At 52.2% G+C, this 13280-nt stretch overlaps 1 protein-coding gene across 1 annotated transcript; it reads left to right on the forward strand.

The window, feature by feature from the left end:
• The first annotated feature begins 1715 nt into the window (after window positions 1-1715).
• LOC119272620 (cytochrome P450 704C1-like) lies at window positions 1716-4289 on the forward strand. The gene is made up of 6 exons (XM_037554072.1): window positions 1716-2030; window positions 2163-2378; window positions 2468-2758; window positions 2867-3196; window positions 3305-3679; window positions 4170-4289. Exons 1-6 carry the CDS (start codon window positions 1716-1718, stop codon window positions 4287-4289), a joined length of 1647 nt encoding a protein of 548 aa, XP_037409969.1.
• Window positions 4290-13280: the final 8991 nt, after the last annotated feature.

The raw sequence follows: 13280 nt of genomic DNA on the forward strand, positions 1-13280 counted from the left end.
CCATAGACTACATTTCACGAAGAAGAAACATTTATAATTATATGTATACCAATTGCATATAGCACTAGCGGCCTGCACTTGCATCATACTCCTTAATTAATTATGTTATGCGAACAATCATACTTCTTACTTAATCACGATACTATACAACTTCTGAATGGACGTGAAGTTGACTTGGCCCGGTTAACTAAGTCAAAACCTAGTAAGGCCGGTAACAATGGACGTGAAAATGAGGATGTACTTCCGGCTTGTGCATCTGACGACGCATGCAGCTATTTTGTTAATTATTAACAAAGTCCTTACAAAGCTAATACATCAGACATCGCGATTAAGTTGCCGAATGTCCGAGCCTAATATCAAACAGACATCGCGCCAACACCTAACATCTAATGCCAGGCCTCTTTGCCGTCGACGCCATCACTACGCCAGACAGCGTCGTCCTCCTGCATGAGTCCATTGCCACCCATCGGATGCCGAGACTCCACCGCGCCACACCGCCAAGATCCGCCGCCATCAATGTGTAGGATGAAGCACCACTCCACCACCTACCGACGCTCAACCACCAAGTCGTCCACATGTCCGTCCAGCCGATGAATGTCTCCAAAAATGATGCCCCCATGGGGGTGACGACGAAGACGTCGCCATCATCCGATCCAGGAGGCCCCTCAAGGCCTCCAACGAGGGCTACGACGCCCACGGGCGCCGCCGTCAATGGTAGCCTCCTCCAAATCTGAATTTTTCCCCGGAAACAATGGAGCGAGGGACGCCCCCACCATCGCCTCCAACAAGGGCTATGACACCCGCGGGCGCCGCCGACGATGGTGGCATCCTCACCCGCTTCAGCAGCTAGGTCACCATCTCCTCCTCCACTTGATCCGTCGCCGGGAAGCCACCGCGAGGCAACACCCACCGGCCAAATCTCTTTGGAACGATGATGAAGACAACCAAAGGTAGAGGAGGTATCATCGCTACGTGACCGGTGCCATGGCCACACACACCTCGTCCTGAGGAGCCCACTCAAGATCCATCGTCACAGCCACGCCTCCAAGCCGCGGCGGAGGGACGCCCCGCCGCCGCAATCATCCCCCCGCACGGACTTTACCTAGTCGGGATCCGACAACGACGGGAGGGAAGACGGACAGGAGGCGGAGGGGATCCGGAGGGAGGTGGACGAGATCTGGAGAAGAGGTGGACGGGAGGCGGAGGGATCTGGACGGAAGGCGGAGGGGGTCTGGACGGGAGGCGGAGGGAAGGAGGACGATAGGAGGGGATCTGGACGGGAGGAGGGGATCCGATGATCTACGTGTGGTCCTATCATTGGCTGACGGGGAAAAGAGATGATCAAGTATCATGACATGATACCGTATTATATTAAATTGGAGATGAACTTCCTCCGTTCCTAAATACAAGTCTTTGTAGAGATTACACTATGGACTACATACGGAGCGGAATAAATGAATCTACACTCTAAATACATCTATATACATCCATATGTGGTTCATAATGAAATCTCTACGAAGATTTATATTTAGGAACGGAGAGAGTATTAGTTTGTGCGTCTTATGTATGCGTTGTGCTGATGTATTATTACTAACTAATGCTGAAATGGAACATAGCAGGCACCAAATAGTTAAAAGCCCCGGCCGGCTGGCAGGCCGAGTCACACTCACCCGCACAGCTCAGCTCACAACACACACGCGAGCAAGTGCATAGCTATGGCGACGGGAATGCCAGAGTGCACTCCGGCCATGCTGGTGGCTGCCGGCCTCGCCGTGCTAGCGATCTGCTCGTACCTTGCCACCATCGTTGTCCGCCACGGCGCCGCCGGAGCGCAGCGGTACCCGCCCGTGGTCGGAACGGTGTTCCACCAGGTATATCACCTCCGGCGGCTGCACGACTACTTCACGGACCTGTTCCGCGAGCACGCGACGTTCCGGCTGCTCGCGCCGGGAGGACGGAGGCAGATTTACACGTCCGACACGGCGGTGGTCGAACACATCCTCAGGACCAACTTCGCCAACTACGGCAAGGTATACAAGTAGCTGCTAACTACTCCCTCCGTCCGAAATAAGTTGACGCTCAAAGGATGATCAAGATAATGATTAGTAGCTCAGGAGTCAGGATACTTGCTGACATATATTCTGAACAAACACAATTAAAAGGGCGCGTCTAACTACGACAAGATGGGCGATCTCTTCGGAGACGGCATCTTCGCGGTGGACGGCGACAAGTGGAAGCAGCAGAGGAAGATCGCCAGCTACGACTTCTCGACGAGGGCCCTCCGGGACTTCAGCGGCGGCGTTTTCAACCGGAACGCCGCCAAGCTCGCGCATATCGTCGCCGGCAACGCAGCCGCGAAGCAACCCATGGACTTCCAGGTCAACCTGGCTGGCTCTGATTAAATCCAAGACCATCCTGTGACCTAACCTAACACTGCCGATATGTGTATATATGTTTCTTGGATCAGGCCCTGCTGATGAAAGCGACGATGGACTCCATCTTCACCATCGCCTTCGGCGTGGACCTCGGCACGCTGTCGGGGTCGGACGAGGGGAGCCGCTTCGCCGCGGCGTTCGACGACGCCAGCGAGTTCATCCTGCTACGTTACGTCGATGCGTTCTGGAAGGTGTCGAGGTTCCTTAACGTCGGCGCCGAGGCGGCGCTCAGGCACAGGATCAAGGTCGTCGACGAGTTCGTGTACAAGTGCATCCGGGCCAGGGCGGACGAGATGTCGGACGGCAGCAAGGCACACGGCACTGTATGTAATCTAACGTGCTCTCACCTGCATCAACTTGTTGTAAGACTACTACATCAACTTGTTGTAATCTAACGTGCTCTCACCTGCATCTACGTTGATGCTTGACAGGGGTCGAAGGATGATCTGCTGTCCAGGTTCATACTGGCAACCAACAGCGAAACCGGGAAGGTGGATTACAAGTACCTGAGAGACATCATATTGAACATAGTCATGGCCGGCAAGGACACGACCGCCGGAGCGCTTGCCTGGTTCCTTTACATGATGTGCAAGCACCCGGAGGTCCAGGAGAAGATAAGCAAGGAGGCTGCCGGCGCCGGCGACGCCACGTCGTCCATCGACGACTACTCCCGGAGCCTCACCGAGGAAGCGCTGAACAAGATGCACTACCTGCACGCCGCCCTAACGGAGACGCTGAGGCTGTACCCTTCTCTCCCGTTGGTGAGTCCATCCATCTAATCCATCTACCACGAGTTGTTGGGATTCCATGTAGTACGATTGTAACTGCGGATCTGAGTGATGATATCTGTTTTTTTGTGGGTTTTTCAGGATAACAAGGAGTGCTTTTCAGACGACGTTCTGCCCAATGGCTTCAGCGTCGGGAAGGGAGACATCGTGTTCTACGCCCCCTACGCCATGGGCCGGATGGAGCGGCTGTGGGGCGAGGACGCCATTGCCTTCCGGCCCGAAAGATGGCTCGACGAGTGCGGCGAGTTCCTGCCGGAGAGCCCTTTCAAGTTCACAGCTTTCCAGGCTGGTCCAAGGATCTGCTTGGGAAAGGAATTCGCGTATAGGCAGATGAAGATCTTCGCGGCTGTGCTCCTCCGCTTCTTTGTGCTCGAGCTACATGACAAGTACGCCAGCGTCAACTACAGGACCATGATCACGCTCTACATCGACCAGGGTCTCCATCTTACGGCTACGGCCAGATGCATCATATAGCCACGTTTGTACCCAAGAAAGACACGCCTGAACGTCTCAAGTACTGAACCTTAGTCCGAAGTCCGGACATGGAACTGGATCCTCATGAACATATATTCTGTGAAAGTAGCTTTTTTTTTACATATTCTGAAACTTTCTTTTTTGCTTAATACATAGTATTCTGAAACTTATGAGCAACTTTTTAGAATTATTCAAACCTTTTGAATATATATTTTTTCTCTGTATACAGGAATATTTTTCGAATATGAGATGAGTATTTTATTTCAAGCACATTAACCTTTTTTAGAGTACATAAACCTTTTTTGCAATATATATGTGTATATTAATGTATTCCGTTATTAAACTGATTCCCATCATCTTTTTAAGTTTATTCAATTGAAACATATTTTACAAAATTTATATACAAATAAAAATATGTGTTGGACCATCTAGAGTTGCTTCAACAAATACATGGCGTATACTAATTACTAAGACTAGGGACCTCTTGGTGGTGTACGCCATCGACCCGGCCGTGGTGGAGGACTCCGTCAACATCATGGAGCGATTGCTTGCTGAGGATGGCAAGTACAAAGTGGTCGGCTTCGACCTCTAGTACACCAGTGGTCATCCTGAGAAAGATCAGAAGGTTGCCGTCGTCCAGTTGTATGTGCGCCATCACGTTCTCGTCTACCACTACTGCCTAGCCACAAGGCCATGCGAGCATGTCGGGTGGTAGGTGCGACATATGCCAACGGGTGGCTTATCATTGTGGGAGCCAGTAAGACGTCGCCGGTGCCTGGAAACGGGATGAGGCGAAGACATGCACGCTGGCGAATCTTACCCAGCTTCGGGGCTCTCCGTGGAGACAACACCCCTACTGCTGCTCTGCAGGGTCTCCGCATGATCACTAGATGAACAAGTAGCTACACGATGCTCCTTGAGCTGTTCGGCGAGAGGAGGAAGAAGGGCACGGCTCGCTCTCTTCTCCTCCCTATGTGGTGTCTAAGACTAGCAGGGATCAACCCTTTGCATGGGTGTCCCGGGGGGTTTATATAGGCCTACCCCCGGGGGTACAATGGTAATCCGGCTGGGCGTGGGGCCCAGCCGTCTGTGTCTACAATCGCCGGCTTCTGCGCCGACTGCTGGGGCCCGCCGGCTGGTGGGTCCCGCCGGCTGCTGGCTCCTTGGTCGACAGGCAGGCCCCACTGTCCAGGGCCTTGTCGGGGGCTGGTTACTGTTGCTCAATCTTGGTGACGAGGGCTTCGCCGAGGTGGGCGTGGCTACAGTGCCGCTGTCCGGCGGGTGATCGATGTAGCCTCACCGTGTCTTGTCTCCTTAATGGGGCGTCTCCTTCGAGGTAGGTGGCAAGCCGGCTGTGGGGAGCCGGCTCTATCTTGGGCCGACTGGGGGAGGCCTGGCCGCCTTCGGGTGTCTCTCTGCCCAAAGGGGCCCACCGCCCATGGGCCGCGCTGGCAGCCCGTCGTGGATGACATCAGGGTCAACGTGGCAACAGTGCCGCGCCGGACGGGTCATGGCCACCCGTACGGCGCACTGCGCCAGGCGTGCTCCGGGATTCGGGGGTGGCAGGCTTCACTGTAGCCACGCCCCGTCACATTGCCGTTATGTGGATGCAGACTTCGAGGGTACGATCTTGACCGCTTTATGGGAGCCGGCTTCTTGGAGTCGGCCTTCTCGCGGCCGGCTTCTCGGAGCCGGCCCTCCTGTGGCTTTCTTCATGAGGGCTGAAATCGGGCCGCCTTCCGATAGCCGGCCTGGGAGACAGCCGGCAAGGGGAAGGTGGCCCCGTGTCTTGGTTTCTTGAGGGCCGGATCGGCTCGTAATTTTTTTAGAAGGGTTAGGGGGAGCTGGCTAGGCTACCCATGGTTATTTACTCCGACAGTAGTCCTCGAAGCTGATCGAGCTTCGAGGCTGACAAAGGGACGAGAAGCTAGGTCAGCTTCTTATCCCGAGGGACCGGCTTTGCTTGTGCGCGCCGTCTTCGGAAAGCTTCGTTTCTCGTAGGTGGGAGCGTGGGTCGCCCTGCGAGCTGCCCGCGGGCCACGTGGCAAGGAAATCTTGCCAACGCACGCGCGCGACGGGACGCCGCCGCAGGCCCGGGCCCGCCACTCATAGGCCTCGGCCCGCGCGCGGATCTTCTGCGGCCCTCATGGACCGCTCGCCTTCCCACGACGGTTTTATTCTGCCATCAAGGCACAATAATCGCGGGACGTGGGGGAGTGGGCGCAGTTGATCCCCACGTTCCCCCATGCCACGCCTCCTCGGCTCCGCCGCGCGGGTCTATAAGTAGGAGGAGGAGGGGGAGCGGCAGAGGCTCGCGCGCTCTCCCTCACTCCGCCCCTTCTCGCCCTCCTTCTTCTTCTCTTCGCCGCAGCAACCCTTTGCCGCGCCGTTCCGCCGTCGCTTCGTCTTGCTCCCCGCCGCACTGCTCCCATGGCGATGTCGAGCTCGTGGGATGGCTCCAACGTCCATGAGGACCACGTCGAGTTCCTCCGCTGGTCGCGGCGCCTGCCGGGCGAGAACTTCATGCGGGTTCGTCAAGCGCCGGCGAGGGAGATTTCGCCGGCACCGGAGGAGGGCGAGCGGGTGATCTTCCGCTCGCACTACCTGCGCGGCTTCGGCCTCCCGGCGAGCGGATTCCTTCGAGCCTTCCTCGAATTCTACCACCTCCAGCCGCATCACCTCACGCCTAACGCGGTGATGCTGCTGTCGGCTTTCGTCACCCTGTGCGAGGGCTTTCTTGGGGTTCTCCCCACTCTCGAGCTCTGGGGGGAATTCTTCCAGAGCAAGCTCGGCACCATCGTCGCGGGCGTGCCCGCCCCCTGCGGAGCCTTCATTGCCATGAGGCGGGCGAGCGAGAACAATCTGTTCCCGTCCATCCCGCTGATCTAGTCGGTGAAGCTCTGGCAGAAGTCCTATTTTTATGTGAAGAACGTCGCCCAGCAAGGCGACTACGTCAACCTGCCGGCTTACGTAGCCGGCCTGCCGGCTGGGAGGCAACCTTCGTGGAGCTACCGGGCCAGGTTGCTGTCTCAGGCCGGGAACGCAGCCGTCTCCCGGCTTCGGGTGATGATCCAGTCGGAGGGCCTGACCGGAGCCGACTTGGTGGCCGCCTTCGTGGAGCGCCGGGTACTTCCGCTCCAAGGCCGGCCTCACATGATTTGCCAGATGAGCGGCCGCTTCGACCCGTGCCGGCTGAGCACTAGGGAGATGCCTCATGCAGAGGTGTCTTATATGGTGAACTACATCTCCAACTGCAAGCTCGTCGAGGATTGGCGATACGGCAAGGAGCCGTATTCCCGCGCCAACCCTCCGCCTGCCGTAAGTTTTTTCTTCTTTTCTTCCTTTTTGTAGCCGGCCTCATGATAGCCGGCTCTTGATCAATTGATTTGCCTTTAGCAGAACCCTCTTCTTCCGCCGACAGCAGGGGCCACGGGGGTAGAGCGCCAACTCCTCCCCGATCGCACGGTGGACGACGCCGACGATCCGGACCTGGGAGCGGCCGCCATGGAAGACGCCATTGTGGGGGAAGGCGATGAGGCCGGAGGCGCGGGGCTTAGGGCCAGCTTCGAAGACTGGCCGGACGACGACGAGGTCGAAGTCGCCCCGCACCGCCAGCCGGCGCCTGATCATCAAGGCGCGGGCTCGTCTACCGTGCCGGCGGCGATGAGGCCGGAGGCGCGGGGCTTGGGGCCAGCTTCGAAGACTGGCCGGACGACGACGAGGTCGAAGTCGCCCCGCACCGCCAGCCGGCGCCTGATCTGTTGGAAATATGCCCTAGAGGCAATAATAAAAGCATTATTATTATATTTCCTTGTTCATGATAATTGTCTTTATTCATGCTATAATTGTGTTATCTGGAAATCGTAATACATGTGTGAATAATAGACATCAACATGTCCCTAGTGAGCCTCTAGTTGACTAGCTCGTTGATCAACAGATAGTCATGATTTCCTGACTATGGACACTGGATGTCATTGATAACGAGATCACATCATTAGGAGAATGATGTGATGGACAAGACCCAATCCTAAACATAGCACAAGATCGTATAGTTCGTTTGCTAGAGTTTTGCAATGTCAAAGTATCTTTTCCTTAGACCATGAGATCGTGTAACTCCCGGATACCGTAGGAGTGCTTTGGGTATGCCAAACGTCACAACATAACTGGGTGACTATAAAGGTAGACTACGGGTATCTCCAAAAGTGTCTGTTGGGTGACATGGATCAAGACTGGGATTTGTCACTCCGTATGACGGAGAGGTATCACTGGGCCCACTCGGTAATGCATCATCATAATGAGCTCAGAGTGACCAAGTGTCTGGTCACGGGATCATGCATTACGGTACGAGTAAAGTGACTTGCCGGTAACGAGATTGAACGAGGTATTGGGATACCGACGATCGAATCTCGGGCAAGTAACATATCGATAGACAAAGGGAATAGCGTACGGGGTTGATAGAATCCTCGACATCGTGGTTCATCCGATGAGATCATCGTGGAGCATGTGGGAGCCAACATGGGTATCCAGATCCCGCTGTTGGTTATTGACCGGAGAGTCGTCTCGGTCATGTCTGCTTGTCTCCCGAACCCGTAGGGTCTACACACTTAAGGTTCGGTTACGCTAGGGTTGTAGGGATGTGTATATGCAGTAACCCGAATGTTGTTCGGAGTCCCGGATGAGATCCCGGACGTCACGAGGAGTTCCGGAATGGTCCGGAGGTAAAGATTTATATATGGGAAGTCCTGTTTCGGGCATCGGGACAAGTTTCGGGGTTATCGGTATTGTACCGGGACCACCGGAAGGGTCCCGGGGGTCCACCGGGTGGGTCCACCTGCCCCGGGGGGCCACATGGGCTGCAAGGGGGTGCGCCTTGGCCTAATGGGCCAAGGGCACCAGCCCCACATAGGCCCATGCGCCTAGGGTTCAAGGGGGCAAGAGTCCTAGGAGGGTAAGGCACCTCCTAGGTGCCTTGGGGGGGAGGGAAACCCCCTAGGCCGCCGCACCCCCTAGGAGATTGGATCTCCTAGGGCCGGCCACCCCCTTTGGCACCCCTATATATAGTGGGGGAGAGGAGGGACTTCATACCTTGAGTCCTTGGCCTTTGGTTGCCTCCTTCTCCCTCCCCAACACCTCCTCCACCTCCATAGTGCTTAGCGAAGCTCTGCCGGAGTACTGCAGCTCCATCAACACCACGCCGTCGTGCTGCTGCTGGTGCTATCTCCCTCAACGTCTCCTCCCTCCCTTGCTGGATCAAGAAGAGGAGACGTGGCTGTTCCGTACGTGTGTTGAACGCGGAGGTGCCGTCCGTTCGGCGCTGGTCATCGGTGATTTGGATCACGTCGAGTACGACTACATCATCACCGTTCTTTTGAACGCTTCCGCTCGCGATCTACAAAGGTATGTAGATGCATCTGATCACTCGTTGCTAGATGAACTCCTAGATGATCTTGGTGAAACGAGTAGGAAAATTTTTGTTTTCTGCAACGTTCTCCAACAGTGGCATCATGAGCTAGGTCTATGCGTAGTTCTTCTTGCGCGAGTAGAACACAATTTGTTGTGGGCGTAGATTTGTCAACTTTCTTGCCGTTACTAGTCCTTTCTTGCTTCAGCGGTATTGTGGGATGAAGCGGCCCGGACCAACCTTACACGTACGCTTACGTGAGACCGGTTCCACCGACTAACATGCACTAGTTGCATAAGGTGGCTGGCGGGTGTCTGTCTCTCCTACTTTAGTTGGAGCGGAATCGATGAACAGGGTCCTTATGAAGGGTAAATAGAAGTTGACAAATCACGTTGTGGCTTTAACGTAGGTAAGAAAACGTTCTTGCTAGAACCCTAATTCAGCCACGTAAAAAAAAACTTGCAACAACAATTAGAGGACGTCTAACTTGTTTTTGCAGCAAGTGGTTTGTGATATGATATGGCCAAAGTTGTGATGAATGATGAATGATCTATATGTGATGTATGAGATGTTCATGCTATTGCAATAGGATTCACGACTTGCATGTCGATGAGTATGACAACCGGCAGGAGCCATAGGAGTTGTCTTTATTCTTTTAATGACCTGCGTGTCATCGAGAAACGCCATGTAAATTACTTTACTTTATTGCTAAACGCGTTAGCCATAGTAGTAGAAGTAATAGTTGGCGAGCAACTTCATGGAGACACGATGATGGAGATCATGATGATGGAGATCATGGTGTCAAGCCGGTGACAAGATGATCACGGAGCCCCAAGATGGAGATCAAAGGAGCTATGTGAAAATGGCCATATCATGTCACGTTTATTATTTGATTGCATGTGATGTTTATCATGTTTTGCATCTTGTTTACTTAGAACGACGGTAGTAAATAAGATGACCCCTCACAATAAAATTCAAGAAGTGTTCCCCCTAACTGAGCACCGTTGCGACAGTTCGCTGTTTCAAAACACCACGTGATGATCGGGTGTTTTATTCAGACGTTCACATACAACGGGTGTAAGACAGATTTACACATGCAAACACTTAGGTTGACTTGACGAGCCTAGCATGTACAGACATGGCCTCGGAACACAGAAGACCGAAAGGTCGAGCATGAGTCGTATAGAAGATACGATCAACATGAAGATGTTCACCGATGTTGACTAGTCCGTCTCACGTGATGATCGGACACGGTCTAGTTTAACTCGGATCATGTAATACTTAGATGACTAGAGGGATGTCTAATCTAAGTGGGAGTTCACTAATAATTTGATTAGTTGAACTTAATTATCATGAACTTAGTCTAAAATCTTTGCAATATGTCTTGTAGATCAAATGGCCAACGTAGTCCTCAACTTCAACGCGTTCCTGGAGAAAACTAAGCTGAAAGACGATGGCAGCAACTATACGGACTGGGTCCGGAACCTGAGGATCATCCTCATAGCTGCCAAGAAAGATTATGTCCTACAAGCACCGCTTGGTGACGCACCCGTTCTCCCTGCAGAACAAGATGTTATGAACGCTTGGCAGGCACGTTTCGATGACTACTCCCTCGTTCAGTGCGGCATGCTTTACAGCCTAGAGCCGGGGCTCCAAAAGCGTTTTGAGAGACATGGAGCATATGAGATGTTCGAAGAGCTGAAAATGGTTTTCCAAGCTCATGCCCGGGTCGAGAGATATGAAGTCTCCGACAAATTCTTCAGCTGTAAGATGGAGGAAAACAGTTCTGTCAGTGAGCACATACTCACTATGTCTGGGTTGCATAACCGCTTGACTCAGCTGGGAGTTAATCTCCCGGATGATGCGGTCATTGACAGAATCCTCCAGTCGCTTCCACCAAGCTACAAGAGCTTTGTGATGAACTTCAATATGCAGGGGATGGAAAAGACCATTCCTGAAGTATTTGCTATGCTGAAATCAGCAGAGGTAGAAGTCAGGAAGGAACATCAAGTGTTGATGGTCAGTAAAACCACTAAGTTCAAGAAAGGCAAGGGTAAAAAGAACTTCAAGAAGGACGGCAAGGAGGTTGCCGCGCCCGGCAAGCAAGCTGCCAGGAAGAAGCCAAAGAATGGACCCAAGCCCGAGACTGAGTGCTTTTATTGCAAGGGAAGCGGTCACTCGAAGCGGAACTGCCCTAAGTACTTAGCGGATAAGAAGGCCGGCAAAACCAAAGGTATATGTGATATACATGTAATTGATGTGTACCTTACTAGTGCCCGTAGTGGCTCCTGGGTATTTGATACCGGTGCAGTTGCTCACATTTGTAACTCAAAGCAGGGGCTGCGGAATAAGCGGAAACTGGCAAAGGACGAGGTGACGATGCGCGTCGGGAATGGTTCCAAGGTCAATGTGATCGCCGTCGGCACGCTACCTCTGCATCTCCCTTCGGGATTAGTTTTAAACCTTAATAATTGTTATTTAGTGCCAGCTTTGAGCATGAACATTGTATCGGGATCTCGTTTAATTCGAGATGGCTACTCTTTTAAATCTGAGAATAATGGTTGTTCCATTTTTATGAGAGATATGTTTTATGGTCATGCTCCTATGGTGAATGGTTTATTCCTTATGAATCTCGAACGTGATGCTACACATATTCATAATGTGAGTACCAAAAGAAGTAAAGTTGATAATGATAGTCCCACATACTTGTGGCACTGCCGCCTTGGTCACATAGGTGTCAAACGCATGAAGAAGATCCATGCTGATGGACTTTTAGAGTCTCTTGATTATGAATCATTTGACACGTGCGAACCATGCCTTATGGGTAAAATGACCAAGACTCCGTTCTCAGGAACAATGGAGCGAGCAACCGACTTATTGGAAATCATACATACCGATGTGTGCGGTCCAATGAGTGTTGAGGCTCGCGGTGGCTATCGTTATGTTCTCACCCTCACTGATGATTTAAGTAGGTATGGGTATATCTACTTAATGAAACACAAGTCTGAAACCTTTGAAAAGTTCAAGGAATTTCAGAGTGAGGTTGAAAATCAACGTGACAGGAAAATCAAGTTTCTGCGATCAGATCGTGGAGGAGAATACTTGAGTCACGAGTTTGGCACACACTTAAGAAAATGTGGAATAGTTTCACAACTCACGCCGCCTGGAACACCTCAGCGTAATGGTGTGTCCGAACGTCGTAATCGCACTCTGTTAGATATGGTGCGATCTATGATGTCTCTTACCGATTTACCGCTTTATTTTTGGGGCTATGCTTTAGAGACTGCCGCATTCACTTTAAATAGGGCTCCGTCGAAATCCGTTGAGACGACACCGTATGAATTATGGTTTGGGAAGAAACCTAAGCTTTCGTTTCTAAAAGTTTGGGGATGCGATGCTTATGTCAAGAAACTTCAACCTGAAAAGCTCGAACCCAAATCGGAAAAATGTGTCTTCATAGGGTACCCAAAAGAAACTATTGGGTACACCTTCTACCTTAGATCCGAAGGCAAGATCTTTGTTGCCAAGAATGGGTCCTTTCTGGAGAAAGAGTTTCTCTCAAAAGAAGTAAGTGGGAGGAAAGTAGAGCTTGATGAAGTATTGCCTCTTGAACCGGAAAATGGCGCAACTCAAGAAAATGTTCCTGAGGTGCCAGCACCGACTAGAGAGGAAGTTAATGATAATGATCAAGATACTTCTGATCAAGCTCCTACTGAAATTCGAAGGTCCACAAGGACACGTTCCGCACCAGAGTGGTACGGCAACCCTGTCTTGGAAATCATGTTGTTAGACAACAGTGAACCTTCGAACTATGAAGAAGCGATGGCGGGACCAGATTCCGACAAATGGCTAGAAGCCATGAAATCCGAGATAGGATCCATGTATGAGAACGAAGTATGGACTTTGACTGACTTGCCCGTTGAACGGCGAGCCATAGAAAATAAATGGATCTTTAAGAAGAAGACAGACGCGGATGGTAATGTGACCATCTATAAAGCTCGGCTTGTCGCTAAGGGTTATCGACAAGTTCAAGGGGTTGACTACGATGAGACTTTCTCACCGGTAGCGAAGCTGAAGTCCGTCCGAATCATGTTAGCAATTGCCGCATTCTATGATTACGAAATATGGCAAATGGACGTCAAAACGGCATTCCTTAATGGTTTCCTTAAGGAAGAATTGTAT

The sequence above is a fragment of the Triticum dicoccoides genome, chromosome 3A (genome assembly GCF_002162155.2).
Source record: "Triticum dicoccoides isolate Atlit2015 ecotype Zavitan chromosome 3A, WEW_v2.0, whole genome shotgun sequence".
NCBI lineage: Eukaryota > Viridiplantae > Streptophyta > Magnoliopsida > Poales > Poaceae > Triticum > Triticum dicoccoides.